The 16658-nt window shown below is 38.2% G+C and overlaps 1 protein-coding gene across 1 annotated transcript; it reads left to right on the top strand.

Moving 5' to 3' along the window:
* Positions 1-209: 209 nt before the first annotated feature.
* NUDT7 (nudix hydrolase 7) lies at positions 210-4685 on the top strand. The gene is made up of 4 exons (XM_068956219.1): positions 210-298; positions 442-595; positions 1552-1710; positions 3813-4685. The coding sequence occupies exons 1-4, from the start codon at positions 264-266 to the stop codon at positions 4194-4196; spliced, it is 732 nt and encodes a 243-aa protein (XP_068812320.1). The 5' UTR covers positions 210-263; the 3' UTR covers positions 4197-4685.
* The last annotated feature ends 11973 nt before the right edge of the window (positions 4686-16658 follow it).

Here is a 16658-nt window from a genome sequence, read left to right as displayed (position 1 = left end):
CCGCCCCCCGGGCGCGGTCATGGCGCCGGCCGAGCCCCTCAGCGCCCCCCCTCCCCCCACCCGCGAGCCCTCACGCGGCGTCGGGGCGCCCGTCACGTGACGGCCGCGGTGCCGGGACCTCGCCCGCCCCCCCCCTCGCCGCCAATCAGAGGGCGGTGCCTGGCAAACTCGCGCGTTGATTGGAGAATCCGACCTGCCTGTCAAGAAGGGGGAGGGGGCGGGGAGGGAAGGGGGAAGTCGGCTGCCGGGACGGGGTGTCGGAGATGGCGGCTGCGGAGCGGGAGGGAGAGTGGGAAAGGTAGCGGCCGCCGAGGGGGGAGCCGGCGGGGAAGGCGGCTCCGGGGGCGGTGAGGAGGGGCGGCCTGTTGCCCGCGGGGTGCTGAGAGGTGGCGCGCGTGGCTCCGGTCCGTCACGGCGCCTCTGCTGTGTGCTCACCTCTAGGAGAGGCGTAAAAGCGGCGGCCAGAGCCCGCTTGAGGAAGCACGATGTCGGAGGGCGCTTCTCCCGCTTGCCGCTGCCCAAGGCGTCCGTGCTGCTGCCGCTGCTGGTGCGGGGCGGCCAGCTGGGCCTGCTGCTCACCGTCAGGGCCGCGCAGGTAGGCGGGGGCCGCGCAGCCCAGCGCCTCGGCTGGGAAATGCCGGGATCCTGGGGAGCTGCGCGGCGGGAAGGGACGGCGTCCGGGTCGGGACGGGAAATCTTGATCCCGTTTGCTAGGCCTCGAGGAGAATTGCTTGCCCAGTGTGCTTCTGGTGAATGTGGCTTCTGAGTCTGCGTTTAGCATAACTCTTCTCTTGCATTCAGCTGTGAGAGGGAAAGGCAACGATCTTAAACTCCCCGCAGCTTTTCTGTCAGCCTTTTACTTTCTTTAAAAATCCCCTGGGCTTCCCCCTCCCCACTTTAGATCTACTGCTTTTATGCAGACCTACTGAATACTTATCCTGCTTACCTTGTTTTTTTATTATTGAAAAATGAAGAGAATTTTTTTCTTAGAAGTTCTAAGACCCGAATGGTTAGTTACTCAGCTAATAAATTGTTGGTAAATGGGCTTTTTACTTGTCTTTGTATAAGCCTATTCCTATAATGTACAAAAAGATAGCATTATCTGGATGTGTATTTTAGCTGTTCTTGCTCTTGCCTTAAATATTTTAATATTGCTGTTTCATTTGGCTGTCTGGATTCATCTGGAAGTCTCATATGAAAGCAAGAAGACATAAAACTTTAATTTGAAAGTATTAAAGTAAAACACATAGCATGATTTGTGTAGTACTACCCAGGTTACTGTAGGTGTATTTCTGACAATGAGGGCAAAGTACAGGCCTAGTCTGAGGGGGGGAAAATTCTGAATGTCTTCCTATGTAGCTCTTGATAAGACACCTTTCTTCTAATCTGCAGAAGTCCTCTTATCACAGTTTCTCTAGCTTCCTTGACCTGGAAAGGTAAATGGAACACAAACTATTTCACTACTACTGTAATGTGAACTAGTGTCTGTGTAGATCTAAGGAGAAGTGTCAGGCTTCTTATACTAAACAGTGATATCATTTTAAATTCTAGCTGAGAAGATCACCAGGGGAAGTATGTTTTCCAGGAGGTAAAAGTGAAGCAGCAGATAAAGATGAAATTGATACTGCTCTCAGAGAAGCCAAAGAAGAAGTGGGACTCCAGCCAGAGGAGGTGGAAGTCGTCTGTAGGCTTGTGCCTGGGCTTGATAAAGTAAGCAATAAACTGAGTAAGTCAGCGTATGATTAGAAAGCAAGCTTAAAATCGTGTCATTGTCACTTATATTTTCCTTTATAAGGTCAATAATGATCTCTTCAAACCTATTACTGTGAATAACCACTGCTTCTTAAAGTACACAGCCTTTCTTTCCCACAGAGTGAAAGAAGACATTCTCTCTATTTGGTATTTGTGAGGTGACATCTGACTACTGTGACCAGTTATGGGCTCCCCAGAGCCAGTATTGGAGTACTAGAAGGGCATTGGCAAATTGGAGAGAGTCCACTTGAAACCCACCAGGATAGTGGGAGGGGCCCATGGAGTGTGAGGAGAGGCTGAGAGAACTTGGTTTCTTCAGTCTGAAGAAGAAAAAGCTAACAGGAGATCTAATTGCTGTGTTTAGTTACCCCCTGCGTGGTTATAGAGAAGATGAAACTAGGCTCTTCTTGAAGGCGCACAGCGAAAGGACAAGAAACAGTGCCCACAAGCAGCAGCAAGGGAGGTTCTGATTAGATGCAGGGAAATATTCTTCACCATGAGGTTAGCTGAACACTGAAACAGGTTGTCCTGAGACACTGTATAATCTGTCTTTAAAAATGCACAGAACTCATCTGGACAAGGTCCTGAGCAGCTTGATGTAACCTCAAAGTTAACTCTGCTTTGAGCGGGGGTTGGAACTAGGTAACCTCCAGAGGTCTGTTGCAGCCTGAATTATGTGGACTATGATTCGGGCATTCTGTATGTAACTCTGGGAAAGCGACTTCTTCCATTCTGCAGACATCTTTGGGATGTAGGTCACTATTTGTAAATTCAGACTATTAATTTCTAACAATATTTTACGTGGGATCAGTTTTCCCGTAGTACAGAGGAGATATTAAGTCGTAAAAGACTTCATTTTTGATGTTAAGTGTTTTTTTGATGTAGGTTTCTCTTTATTAATACTCTTACTGTTTGCTTTTGTATTTGTTAGCTCCTTACTGTTAGCAATATGCTCGCCTCATTAAAAAGACAAAGAATTAGTCTTAAAATTGCGTTGTAAACATGCTTTATTTCAATTATTATGTTGTATAGGTAATATCAGACCCACACGGTTCAGAGGCTATAGGTGAGAAGGATGCATTCAGTTTTCATTACTATTTTCAGTGTTTTCCAGTGAATTGCCTCAGTCAATAGGAAACAACATGTTTTGATCATATTTTTCAGGCACCTTTTGAATATACAGGAAACACTGAACTCTTAACACCCTGGTGAAGTACTGTCTACTTCTAAATTTATTTTAACTTTGTTGAGGAAATAAGTACAGAACTCAAAGTTACTTAAAACAGTACAAATTGTTGAATATGATACAGTTTTGGATTTGAACCATAAATCTTACCTGTCAGATTCTACTTTTGTCTCCCCTGTATGTACATTCAAAGTGATTTTTTGACTTAGATTCAGACTTGCATCAAACTAACAGTACAAATGTTGAGCTTTGGCATTAATGCTTATCGTTACTAAAAAATTGAATTAGTTAGATAAGCAAAACACTATTAGTGCCCACTTTATGCAAGGGACTATTTCAACGGATTTTTGCCTCCTTATGGAAGAAGGGATCATCTTTAAAATAAAAATGTGCATAAACCAGCAGTTTCAAAAAAGTGTATATATACACACTGTACATCTATGATAACATATCTGTGTGTGTGTATATATATGTGCATATATAACATATACACAAAAAGTATAAGTGATTTGAAAAATTTGAATCAAAATCAGAACTCCCCAAAATAAGTCAAGGAGACCTGTAAGATAACATGCTTTTGTTTTTTTTTTCTCTAGCAGATTGACAAACTTTAGGAGCTATGTGCTCATTAGGCATGAGCAGAATATTAGCAAAAGCAATGCTTAATTAACATAAAAGGAGAATTTTAAAAAGTTTGGAAGTATATTTAAAAGTAAATATAAATATCTTGCCATTTGAGGGACTAAAATTGCATTACAAGTATGACTATTTCATAGGTTTCTCATACTCATCTGAAATGCTTTTAAAATAAAGAACTCTCCTTTACTTGGTACAAAGTTAGTGTTCGTGTTGTGTTTTGTTTGTTTTCTTTTAGATGAATCATTTGGTAACACCAGTTGTAGGATTTATAGAGGATACATTCCAGGCCACTCCTAATCCAGATGAAGTGAGTGATGTTTTTGTGGTGCCATTGGAATACTTCATCAAGCCCTTAAAATACAGGACCTTGCCTTACAAAACTTCATCTGGTCACTTAAGTCGGATGCATTGCTTTACATATGATGACCATGAGCGTAACATGTCATTCAAGATATGGGGACTTACTGCACATTTTGCTGTATTTCTTGCTCTTGTAATTTTTGGAAGGAGACCTACCTTTGAAGTTGATTATGATCTTGACAACTTAATTCCATCTTCTGTGCAGAACTTCATGAATTTATATGCATCAGTATATGAAAGGAAGAAAAGTAATCTATGATATACTGGATTGCCAATTAATGAAATTTAATGAAATTGATGAAAAAGATTTTGGTTTATTGTCTTTATTTGATTTAATTTCACATTTGCATTTTTCTGAATTGGGAACTTTAATTGGATTTTTAAAAGTTCTAATAAGTCAACAAGCCCTAATTAAATTCATGTAATTGCTTCTGACAAATCTAATGTAAATATAGAACACAGTATTTTTGATGGACTTGGAGTTAATACACTGACATGGAAGATCTAGGTTCAACTTCTGCCTTTGTCTTGTGTGATCTAAGATCGTCTTTCTCTGATCTGCCTTTCTTTTGCGTAGTGAGATATTACTGATCTTGTCTACCTTTTGTCTGTTTGAATTAGAATATAAAAATTGTGGAGGATCTGTCTGTCTCTTACTCTGACTTACCACATATGGCATAATACATATAATCATCTCCAGTATTTTTAAGCACTGTTATGAAACGCACAATAAAAATATAGAAAGTGACAGGTGCTTTCACAAGCTTGTTTTTTTTGTGGGGTTTTTGAGGGAGGATGGAGGTTTAATGAGTTTTATTCCTTTTGCTCAATTTAACACTTCTGAGAAAATTTTGTAGTCTTCGGAAAGCTTAGTGTAGAGGCAATGACACTAAACTTTCTTCCTCAGCATCTTGTTAATATCACTCATTCAGCTCCTAGGAGGAGTCTTTTTAAAAAGAGAAAAGCGGAGTTCAGTATTCATAAATACTAAAGTGCCTATCTGTAGTTGAATCTTTGCCAGGGTGACTGGTAATGTCAGATACATGGCGTTCTTTGCGCTGTGAAACCTGGTTTACTAGTTGCTGGTGGACTAGCAGCTTCTTCATGGTGGTGGTCGTATTGTGGCCAAATGCTTACATCTTATAAAGCACAACTGAGTTTGTCTGGATTTGAGATGTAGTTTAGAAGTGAACAGTTTACCAGTCCTTAAATAGCTGATCCTCTCTGAGTAACAAGAGTGAGTTAAAAGCATTCGGGGTCTCTCAGTTGTCATGTTTGATCATGTTTGATAACGCTGAAAGCTGTTTTTCCAGAGTGAAAGTTGCCTTTGTTCTAACTCAATAGCTGTATTTTATTCTCTGGTGATAAAATGAGTTGCAGGCACTTTTTATGAATTGCTTTGTAGTTGAGCAGAATTAGATATTTTTATATTAAGCAGTTTTCATAGTATATTTGAAGTTGTTTGCCATTTAAGCAAAATGTTTTTTTGAAAAATTTTTCCTAAGTATTTGGGTGTGTTTTTTTTTTTTTTAAGCTAATTGTTTTCTAGAAAACCTAGTTCTAAATGTGGGGATGGTTGCGTTTTTTTTTTTCTTTTTATGGCTTCTGATACTGCATCTGTAGCATGCTTTGGTTACTGTGATAGGACAGTAGCCTTCAGGCACTGAAACATCAGCTTGTGTTTTGCTGATATCTGCAAGATGACCTTTTATGGAAGAAGAAAAAGATTTTTGGAGCTATGCTCAGCCGAGGGGAATGTGTCAAAAGAGTTCAAGGCTAAAATTAATGCAAATCTTGTAAGGCTGCATTTTCCTTTTGCCTCTTTCCAAGTCGCAGATCTGTGATATTTACTATTTGCCTCTTCCCAGAGGTAATTAAGTGGTAAGTATCCTACCACAGTATTCTACCTGAAATTTTCTTTATGTTGTGGCATTAAAGTTGTAATATCAGTAATCCCAAAACTGAGTTGGAAGAGGCCTCAAGAAATAGCCTTTTGACACCTAAAGATGGGATCACTATATGATATTCTGATAAATACTTAACTTCTTAAGTTTCCCTGGACAGCATGTTCTAGTCCTTTAACCATTTTTAACTTTATAAAGTTTGTCTAACTTAACAGATACTATTTTAGCAAAGAAGACTTATTTAGCAGAATGGGGAGTACTTCATTTCCTTAGTTACTTTCTACATATCTGAAGACCACACTACTGTCTTCCTGAGCCTTCTTCAGACTTAATGATCAGATTTCTCCAATCTTTCTTGTCAGTCATATTTTCTAGATCTCTTGTCATTCTTGTTGCTTTCCAGACTCTTTAGTGAACACTCTTCCTTCCCCTTTTTTCTTCAAATGTAGTAATCAAACTTGGACATAGTACTCCAGCTAACCACTTATCTGGGTTGGGTAGGACAGGATGACTGCATAGCTCCTTTTCATATATGCCACTGTGATTGCCCTTTGCAGCAGCATGGTAATATTGACTCATATTACATTTTTTTCTGCTAAAGCTTTCTAATCCTTCTGTGAAAAAATCTGCTGATTGTTCCTATATTTATTGTATTCTGTATTTGAACAGTTGACTATACCTACCTATGTTTAGCACTTTGCGTTTGTCCTTATTGAATTACTTCCTGATTTAAAAAAAAAAAAAAAAACATGGTGATTATCTACTAGTATGTTTTCAGAGGTTTTCACTTCGTTGTTATCCTCCAATTTATTGAGTATCTTCTGTTTCATTTACAACTTAGAGTAAGCAATACTCAGAACAGGCCTCCACAGAATCCTGATCTTGATAAGTAGTTGCACTTTGACAATGAGCTGTTACTACTAGGTGTAGTTTTCTAACCAGCTATGGGGGAAATACTGCTAGTGTCATATAGACCAACTCTCCTTACCTTGCAAATGGAAACATATGGCAAGACTTTATCCAAAACTTGAAGATCTACAGTTCTCCATATACACCAAGCGTGTTACCTGCCACATAAAGGAGGGAGACACATTTGTCAAAAATAGTTCATATGAAAAAGATATCAGTTGCTACATATGTCTTTGCTAATCAAAGTAGCTTTATAAGAGTTACTTACTCTGATGTTTCTCCCAGGAATCGGAACAATTAGTCCGAGTTCTCCAGTTCTTTCATAGGGCCCTCTGCCTTTTCCCGGCCTCTATTATGGGAAAAGATAAAGTTCCCTAAGTTTGAAAGATAAGTGCTAGTAACTTTGAAATGGATTCTTCAACAATGGCTATAGCGTTGGAAAGCCTCAAAAGATTCAACCAGCTCAAACATTTTAGCATATCTAAACCTGTCGTGCTCTTATATTAATTCTTTTGGCATCTATGTTAATTATGCTTGATATCAGTTGACTTAACTTAAAAAGAAAAAAGGTACTTGTATTTTTAGCTGGGTTGAAATTCTTGAAGAAGCAATACCCACACTTACAAAGAACAGTTTTATTTTCATTATTAAACACTTATGAAATTCTTTAAACATCTAAAGATAAACCTAACTTTAAACCCTTCATCATATTATTCATAGCATCAGGCTAAGCTACTAAGGATAATGTAGATGGGGAAAATAACTAATTAAAATAAGAACATAGTTAATTAAAATAGAGCAAACCAATTAGACCTTCAATTAGTAAACAAAACAGGTACCAAGCAACATAATTACTAACTTAGCATCCTCTTTTGGTCCTAGCAGCCTTTTTTTAGTTCCTTTCCGGTCTACCAAATCCAGCACGGAAATCGTACAAGTTGAAACATCACTTTTATTTCTCTTTTTCTCAAATGTTGTTCTTGTCCTTACAGGTCCATAGAACAAGTTACATTTGATGCTCCTTTTAGCAACAATCACGTTTTTTAAATCAAATTAACCATTTGAGCTGGCTGGAAAATGGACTTCTCAGAGCTCCAGCCAAAAACCCTTCAGTGACTTGCAGTAAAACCACTGGGGTTTTACCCATGCTGATGGGAATGTATAGTGTGTAGGTCCTGATGTGCATACTTGCATGATTTTACTGATAGTAGTTTTGAAATTTGGGAACTGCTTTCTTAATGTAAAAAAAAAAAAAAAAAAAAAATCCATTCTTTATTTAGATAGCCATTTGCCATTTGAGTGCCCAGACAACTTATTTGAGCACAAAAAGAATAGAAGGAATTTTAAGTGCCTGTTACTAAAACTGCCATTCTGCAAATCCCATACTTGCTAGTGGGAGTTTGTTTCTTTAAGCAATCTTTGGGTGAAAATTTCCACAATGTTTGAAGCAGAAACTGGTGCACAGCTCCCCTCACCCCAGTTAGGCAGTTGACTAATCAATCAGTGTCATATTCATGCTCCCTTCCTTCCTTTTGAGATGTAAGGAGTGGAGAGTGCCCCAGGTGGAATATCATGAGATCTGGTAATTCATGCATTTGTCAGGATACTACCTCTGAAGTGTTAAGAGAACTGAAACTGGGTCCTTCTGTTCCTGGGTAAGCACCCTGTATACTTGAATACTGTGTTAAAGGGAAGTTGCAGTTGTTATGTACCTCATAGTTTTAAAGGAAAGTGTGACTGTGGCTCATTTTTTGTGTAAGATCACACCTGTGAAAAGGTACATCCTCTGCAGAGATGAATCTTTCCCTGGACCTTGGGCTGCAGAGATATGTAGACTTAGCAAGAGATTTGCAAAAGATTTAGCAAATCTGTTGTTCTGAGAATTTCCTATTGGGGAATGCTGTACTCTGCCCTTCGAACTGGTTAACAGCCTGAGGCAATTAGCTCTCCCCTGCGTTGTGTAGAACGTTTTAAGCATCTAACAAAGGCCCTGGTTCTCTGTCATTCCGTGGGCCTGATGCCTTGCAGTTAGGCACTGCAATGTTAAATGTTATCATGCCTAAGGGAATGTTACCATATCCTTTCAGATCTGTCCTTAAAGTCCTGCAACAAAGTGCTTATCAAGACCTGGCTGTCCCAGGGGTCTCTCTTACTAGTCTTCCATTATTCCTGAATATTATAGAAATAGATTTGGATTTTGAATTTGGATTTTGATTGTGGTGATTTAAAGGATTCATTTACTTTGAATTATTGACTGCAAATGCATTTGTTTCTTGCAAATGCATGTAAGTATGTTGTGTTAATATGGCTACCAATCTGTAGAGGTGTTTTATAAAAGTGTGTGTGTATATATATATATAGTTTCTGAACTTCTCACAAACCCATCATAAAGGCTATTGGTCAGTTGAAAAGTGCTATTAAATAAATGCTGTTAAATATTAAAAATAGATTCCTGAATCCTTTCCCAAGCAATGGGATAAGTAATGCAACATATCAGTGAAATGAGTGCAAAGACTTGTATCAGAGCAAGAAAATTACTGATATGATGTGGAATTAACTAAAAATAAATAGTATGAAGTTTAATGCAAGTTGTTAGTCATTCTTTTAGTTAACGTGCAGTGATTCAGCATTTAACATTTCTACATTTTTGAGTGCTCAAATAATTAGGTGTTTGGTATTTAACATTTATGTGAACATTTAACACACAGATTTGATAGGTAAATTGGTATTTTAACAATTATAACTATTAAAGAAAATCTAATGAAAACGATTCAAAAAGGGATATAAGGTATACACACCAGTTTACAGCACTTCTGTATTGGGAAAAACATACAGTGTTCGTTGCATTTCAAGAAGCTTAATGGACTCAGTTTAATTAAAATCCCATTTACTTTTGCATAGTTAGAGTTCATGCAGGGTTAAGAGAGTCATGGTTAGATAAGAATGTAAATATTCAAAAAAGCACACCGTTCACATTCAGCTTATGCCTACATCATAGAGATAAACAATACGAAATCTGGAGAAGTTTTTGGCCTTCAAGCTCATTTAAATGCTTACAAGTCAATATAATGTACCTACGAGGGTTTGTTTTTTAATAGGTTGCCATAGCAATGCAATTTTCAAAGCAGTACATGTTAAACCATCTCCAGTTAAAAATTTTTTTTAGTTATAATGGAATGGGCCATTAGATAATCCTTCTTCCCTCTAAGCTTATCCTCTCCCACAATATAATCTAAGAAATTAGGTGGTTAGAAAAAGGAATCACACGGATTTCTGATTTCTTGCAGAAGCTACAGTTCTGTAGCCAGAACATTCATTTAGGGATGAGAGAAATGCAATATAAATTTATGTTGCTAAAATTAACATCCAAAGAGTAAAATGAGTGTTTTATGATGTTAATTAAATTTATAATGCTGTATAGTTGCCTGCTGTTTAGTGCTTTAGATTTGGGGTAGGTATTTTGTCTTTTGAAACAAAAAATAACTGCACTAGGAAGGAAAACATCCAAGCAGTAATGAAACATTAGTGAAGAATAATCATCGTGTTTGTCAGAATGTGCTGCAGGGGAATAGTTGTTCACTGGCTAGCAACAGACTCATTTTGGACATGCTTACTTCTTATCCTGAATTCTGTAATCCTATAAACTGTCCAGTATTGACCATTTATTGACCTATGTCTGTCTTGACCTCCACTCTGTTATAAGCTACCTTTGGATTCATCTTGTATTTAAAGATATGTTCCTACTACTCATCCTACAGCTGATGCAGTGTTTGTCTGTTAGCACAGCTGCTTAAAAATATTTGCATATATGTTCCTAATTAAGTGTTGCCTGTAGTAAAATCCAGCGCTACTGGCAACAAACATAGGAGCTGGGCTTCTGAAGAAAGCTAAATTTGCCTTTGAACCCTATGATAGATCATAATGCTACACTGTAGCCCCCGTAAAAGTCAGATACCCAAATTGTTGACATGAACAAGAATAATATCAGGTTTAGAATTCTATATGTGTTTGAAGGATTAAGGATGTAGTGCTAAAAATCTGTAGTCAGATAGATCTGTATACAGAAACAAACAACTGTAGAAAAGGGGTTGACGAGTAAGACATTTAAATAGTGTATATTTTATTCTGTTTTTAGATAAAGCAAATGAAACAATCTTATTCTAGGTTAGTTGCTGCACATCTGTAGCTGACAAATCATGATAATTTCATTAACTTCAATGTGGTTGTGCCTAATTACATGCTGTGAGGTTTTGGCTGATACTGCATACCTACTTTAACCGGTAATGCATGTTATCTCAATTATATTGCGTCTTCTGTCTTTTCATTTGTTATTTTTGTTTTTAAAATTTGTATAACAGGTGCTATCAACAGCTTATTCAGAATATAGTAAACTAGTTGTTTTTAAAATATTAAGGTTTAATTCTTAATCTAAGAGCAGCATTCTTTAGATCTTCTACAGTACCAGTTAGCAGATATTCGTGGGGAAACAAACAGAATAAAATGGGAGTGCTACAGTTCTGTCATTGGCAGGTTTCATTGCTAAAAATGGAAGTCACACAGAATTCATTACTTGAGGCTTTCAGCTGTTAACAGTCAAATCAGAAATGCAGGAACTGATGAATTAGTAACAGATGTAAACAAAGGTTTGCAATGCTTGGGAAGCTGGGAATACCACTAAGAAAAAGGAAGTCGATGATATATGCCTGCCATCAAATTGTCCCCTACCTGAGGCCAAAGAAAAAAAAAGGTGCCATGTATGCTCTGTGATCATCAGTCAGAAAAGGGCTGGAAGACAGCCGCAAATTGGATTGAAAGCTTTATATCTGTGAGAATCTGTTAACCTGAGCAGAACTCTAAGAAAAGACTGAGAAAAAGAGAAATCATGGAGAGGTGAGGGCACAGGAGTCTGTGTATCTATATTCCCCATTTATCTGGGGAGAGGAAAGAGGAAGTGGCTGCTATAGCAGGGGCTATGATTAGATCTCCCCTCTGATAATGGGAAAAGGCAAAGAATTTGAAAGACTGTAGGAAAGCAACGTGCGGTTGGAGAGGGGAACCGGGTGCCTTGGAAGGGCCGGGCAGCCGGCCTGGCTGCAGACCCCACAAGACGGTCCCCCGGCACAGCTCCCTCACGCCAGCCTGGCTCAGCCTCTAGGCCAGCGCAGCACAGGTTTCCTCAGGTCAGGAACCGCTGTTGAAGCTACCTTACACTTGCTTCTTAGTTCTGTGGGGCAGATAGATGCAGGGTTATCCAAATAGCATTTGAAATATGATTATATTAATATAAATACTCAGCATCAAATAATTGCCCACACCTAACTTCCTTTCTGGATTGCTCATGTTATGACATCTGGAATGCTGTTTACGCTGTGTTTATTAAATAAGTCTCCTTGAATTTTTTTTCAACTTCTGCTAGAATTGAAGACGCTCTTCCAAATGATTCTTGCTGACTTTACATCATGGGCTGAGCTAACACAGAGATACGCTACAAGCCTGAACTTATGCTTTACTTCAAGATTGAGCAGCATAACAGTAATAGCCTTGTTTTTTCTGTCTTTCTGTTCCTTTTCATGGTTGTTTGGTAAAGCCATGTGAATGGATAATTGTCGTCTTAATCTCTAGAAATGAACAAGAAAGAGTTCTCTACTAGAAAAATACTTCTGTCAAGTAGAAGAAAAAAAATATTCTCTGAAAATTGTCTTCCAAATATATTTCTGTTATTTAAAACTATAATACTGAATTTAATTATTAGAATTTGCTGTGGTATTAACACCAGCTTTAAAGTAAAGGTACTTGATTACCACGCTTATTTATTTACCACATAAAACATCACTCTGAAGTTAAGAGTACACCAGTCAAAATAAATGCTCCAGTAAAACTTGATTAAAAAGCACTGGTAGTTAGATATTTTCTCAGATAGTTAACTGTCTTAATAATATTTTTAACAAAATGCATACATTCATATATCTGATGTTTTCCCTCTCTAGCTTCTGTATATACCACCACTACAGTGCAGACATTTGTTTCTTATTTTGTGATGTAGTGGGAATCACCTAATTCCTGAGCTTGTTTTCTCACACCTTTTGTTTATTTTGGCTATTAAGGGTATAAAACACTGGTGTTAAAATTTTGCAGTAACTTCACAACCAGTTCCACTTTTAAACCTCTAAATCAAATTCTATTTACAAGCTGCACTTCTGAAGTTTAATTTCCACTGAGACTTCAGGTCTGTAAATGAGGCCTCCTAAAAGACTTCTAGTCGGGGAAGACTGTTACCAGGTGGAGATTTTTATCCAAAGACTACCCTACAAAACTGGAACAAGGGAGAAAAGGTGGGATAATCGGAAAAGAGACTGAGGGACAAAAAGAGTATGATATTATGTACCATCTCAGTGATAAATATCTTCTGTGCTATATCTAGGGGGCTACGTGGAGTTGTAAAGACATCTTTAGTTGTATAAAGCTAGTGAAAGGCAGAAGGTTCTTGCCCTCTAGCTCTAGCATAAAACAGGCAAAGCTATTTTAGCACATCTATTGCAGAGTTACCACTTAAAAAGAATTTTTTTTTTGCCTTTTGATTGCACCTTTCAGTGTGGAACTCAGCGAAGTCTTAGAGCAGTTGAAGAATGAGAAAACTGCACATGAAGAAAATGGTGATGGATATTCCTGGAGATGTCTTCGATTGTATTTTCAGGTTTACCTCCCTGACATAGATTTTTCAGGTAATAGAAATCATGAAGTAAATGCAGATATGTCAGTTTACACCCAGCTGGCGCTGTAGTTCAAGTACTTATATTAACCTATTTTTGTTTCCAAAGAGTTAAGCAAGCAAATACAGTTATTTTACCAGTGTATACACTGTATCATTTTAATGGGAAGTATCTATTACAGAATATGCGTTTAATATATTTATCTGGATTTATCTGGTGAAGAGGACTCTGTTTTTTAATTTTTTTGTAAGCCATAAATTCAGCCCAGAAATGGGGCTGCTGTCTAACATTGCCAATATGCAGTGTTTAGATATCTATCCCAAGTAAGGAAGCTCTTCACTTTTGACATCCTCCAAGTTGCATCTTTTACATCTGAACTGGTTATTCAAGGTTGTCTAAATTGAAAAGTTTCAGGTGGATATTTTGTTTTAACAGTTGATGCTGTGACTGTTACATGAAGAAAAAGCCTATTTGGAATTCAGAGAGAGAAGCAGGAAAGGTGAGGGAAGGTCAACAGCAATAAGAAGAGGGGGAAAAGTTTCTCTTCTAAGTACACTTACGTTCATGTTCGGAGGCCTTGCTTAATATATATCCTTAATAAACATCCTTCTGCTGAGCAAAAACACAAGAAAAGTTTATGTTCTTGAAGGCTGCTCGTTAAGATACATTAATATAAGAAAGCAACTGGCATCAGTTTTTCACCTACATCCTCAGAGGCATAAATGCAGCTGTGTACATTCTGTTTTGTACTGTGGCCATTTTGTACTTGGCAACTGCACAGCCTGCAGTTTGATTTTTTTTGTAAATATTAAATATTTCATTCACCTATTAAACATTAAAGCTTATTAAACAGGATAGACAGATGGTTCAGTTTCTTATGGTGGGCTGTATTGTGCAGCTTATATGGAGCTGTATTGCAAAACTCAGGCTATAAAGACATTTCAGTCACATTTAGACACTGTGAGTCAGATTTGCAGCTGGTGGAAATTAGTGCAGTTCCATTGATACTGATGATTGGTCTACTATGTGAAGCTGTCCATCAGAAAAGCAGGCATCATAAATTCTAGATTTATTCAGTACACAAATGTGCTTTGTTCAAAAGCTTGAAGTTTTCCTTGCTTTCGATGAGAATCTTCAGATAAATATGACCAGAGCTGTTACTGAACTTGGTAAACCAAATTCCCCAAGCATCTGTCTGCCAGAGTCCTTTAACGCTTGCACAGAGGCCAATTTCTTCTGCTACCAGGGAGTAAGAGTCCTGGGCTACCTTGCTCTCCCCAAAAGGCAGACAAAGCAAGGTAGCACCGAGGTCCCTCACACCGGCCTGGGCAGCAAAACTCATCCTTTTCACAAATTCTCATAAAATTTCTGAAATAGTCTTCAGTCTTGTATTTCCAATGTATATAATTAAACCTTCTCTGGACTGAATTCCTTCAATGGACACTTTCTTGTGACTTTTAGGTGATGTGCCTGAGAACAGCAGACTAAGAGTCCTGAGGCTTCAAACTTTCACTGTTTAACAGTGGGGTGATCCACCTTAAAAACAGTCATAGCATATGGCTGTTCTCCTAAATTGAGGGCTGTATCTTAAGTAAATACCATCTTAGCTTATCTTTCCTTTGCTGCTTGAATCTATCAGCACAGAAATTTGATATTGAAATGTTATCTTTTTGGAAAAGTCTGTGTAAGGGTTATGTGGGGCTTTTGATGTTGTTGCTGAGACTTTTGGATGGGTGGTGCTTATTCTGTATGTATTTTTTAAATAGAAAAAATATTAAGGGTAGAATTATTTTCTTTTGCTAATTAAAAACAAAAATACAACTAGAGCTGTGCATGGTAGACTCACAGAGCCACCCTGTTTAAAGCTTTACTAGCTGAATCACTAGAAACTTGAGTCAGAAAATCATCTCTATTCATGTCTAAAATTAAATATTAATTTTTTTTTTGAACTTGCTTCTCATTTAAAAAAAAAATACCAAAGCCTAGAGGGGCAAAAGTAAGTGGTTTAAATGCTTTCCTGAGTGAGACTCTATTTAGATATTCAGTATTGTATTTAAAATTTCTGCTATCCCATCAGACTCAATACTGGATAAAATTCACCTCAGCGTAAATTGTTCTGCACAAATTAGTACAAACCAAACGAGGGCAGCTCAAGTCTCTTGCTAAAATTTAAATGTGGCTTAACCCAGGATTTCCCTGGACTACATAGGAATTAGTCATGGATTTGATCCTTCTTTCAGGATCAAAAATCAGTCTGAGAACTACTAGGAAGTGATGTAGGGATGAAAAATTTTAAGTGTTCTTTGGTGCAGACCATCACAGTCTGTCAGGTGATCTGTTAAGACTGTGACATGCACCTTTGTGCTTTGCTTTCCTATTTCTCTTCTGTTTTCCTTCTATTTCATGCCCTACTCACTTGGGCTCTATTTGTTGTTGTTGTTAAGTCCCTCACAATAATCTTTTCTGACACACAAATACACAAGAAGTAAAATAGATGAAACATGAAAATGGATGCTTTCAAACAAAAAAGCCATTGGTGATAAATTGCAGGTGGATGATATCTGACTATTCTTTATATCACATTTAGTGCCTCAACCTGCAGCAACCTCAACAACTATCAAGTAACCTCTCCCACTCCCTTCCTTTTCCTGGGTGCCTTAGGGTATTGGAACAGTTATTCTGTTATGGAACAGCATTACATTCTTTTGGTAGTGAAGGCAGCTGTGAAGCAACTAAAATGTTTTCTTTAGTTGTGACCTAAGCATCCACTATAGATGTGTCAATTATTCCAGAGCAGCTCATACATCTTTAGTGAGTGGAGATATCTGAGTAACTTAAGTTGCTATGCTACATATTTATAAAAGAGCCTGCATTACGGAAACCTGCTAGTTTGCAGACAATCTCAGACCAGCTGTCTGTGAATGTGCTAGTTCCTAATGTAAAAACTGGTTTTGCCGGCTGGCAGGTAGTTTACTGTGTATTTATCCACAACTTGTCCTTTTTTCCTTTAATTAAGGTAGAACTGGAAGCCGCTTCTGAAAAGGTGACCTAATCAGTCAACCTGCTGGGAAGAGGGGGAAGGAGCAGGAGAAGGAGGAAGATGGCAGTAATGTGACCTGGGTTTCTGTGCTGCCAGTAGCAGCTACACTCCTGCTGTGATTCCAGCTGAGCAGTACTGCGTGGTACATTGTTTTCGTT

The sequence above is a fragment of the Struthio camelus genome, chromosome 10, assembly GCF_040807025.1.
Source record: "Struthio camelus isolate bStrCam1 chromosome 10, bStrCam1.hap1, whole genome shotgun sequence".
Classification (NCBI taxonomy): Eukaryota; Metazoa; Chordata; class Aves; order Struthioniformes; family Struthionidae; genus Struthio; species Struthio camelus.
This window is presented reverse-complemented; position numbering and strand designations above follow the sequence as displayed.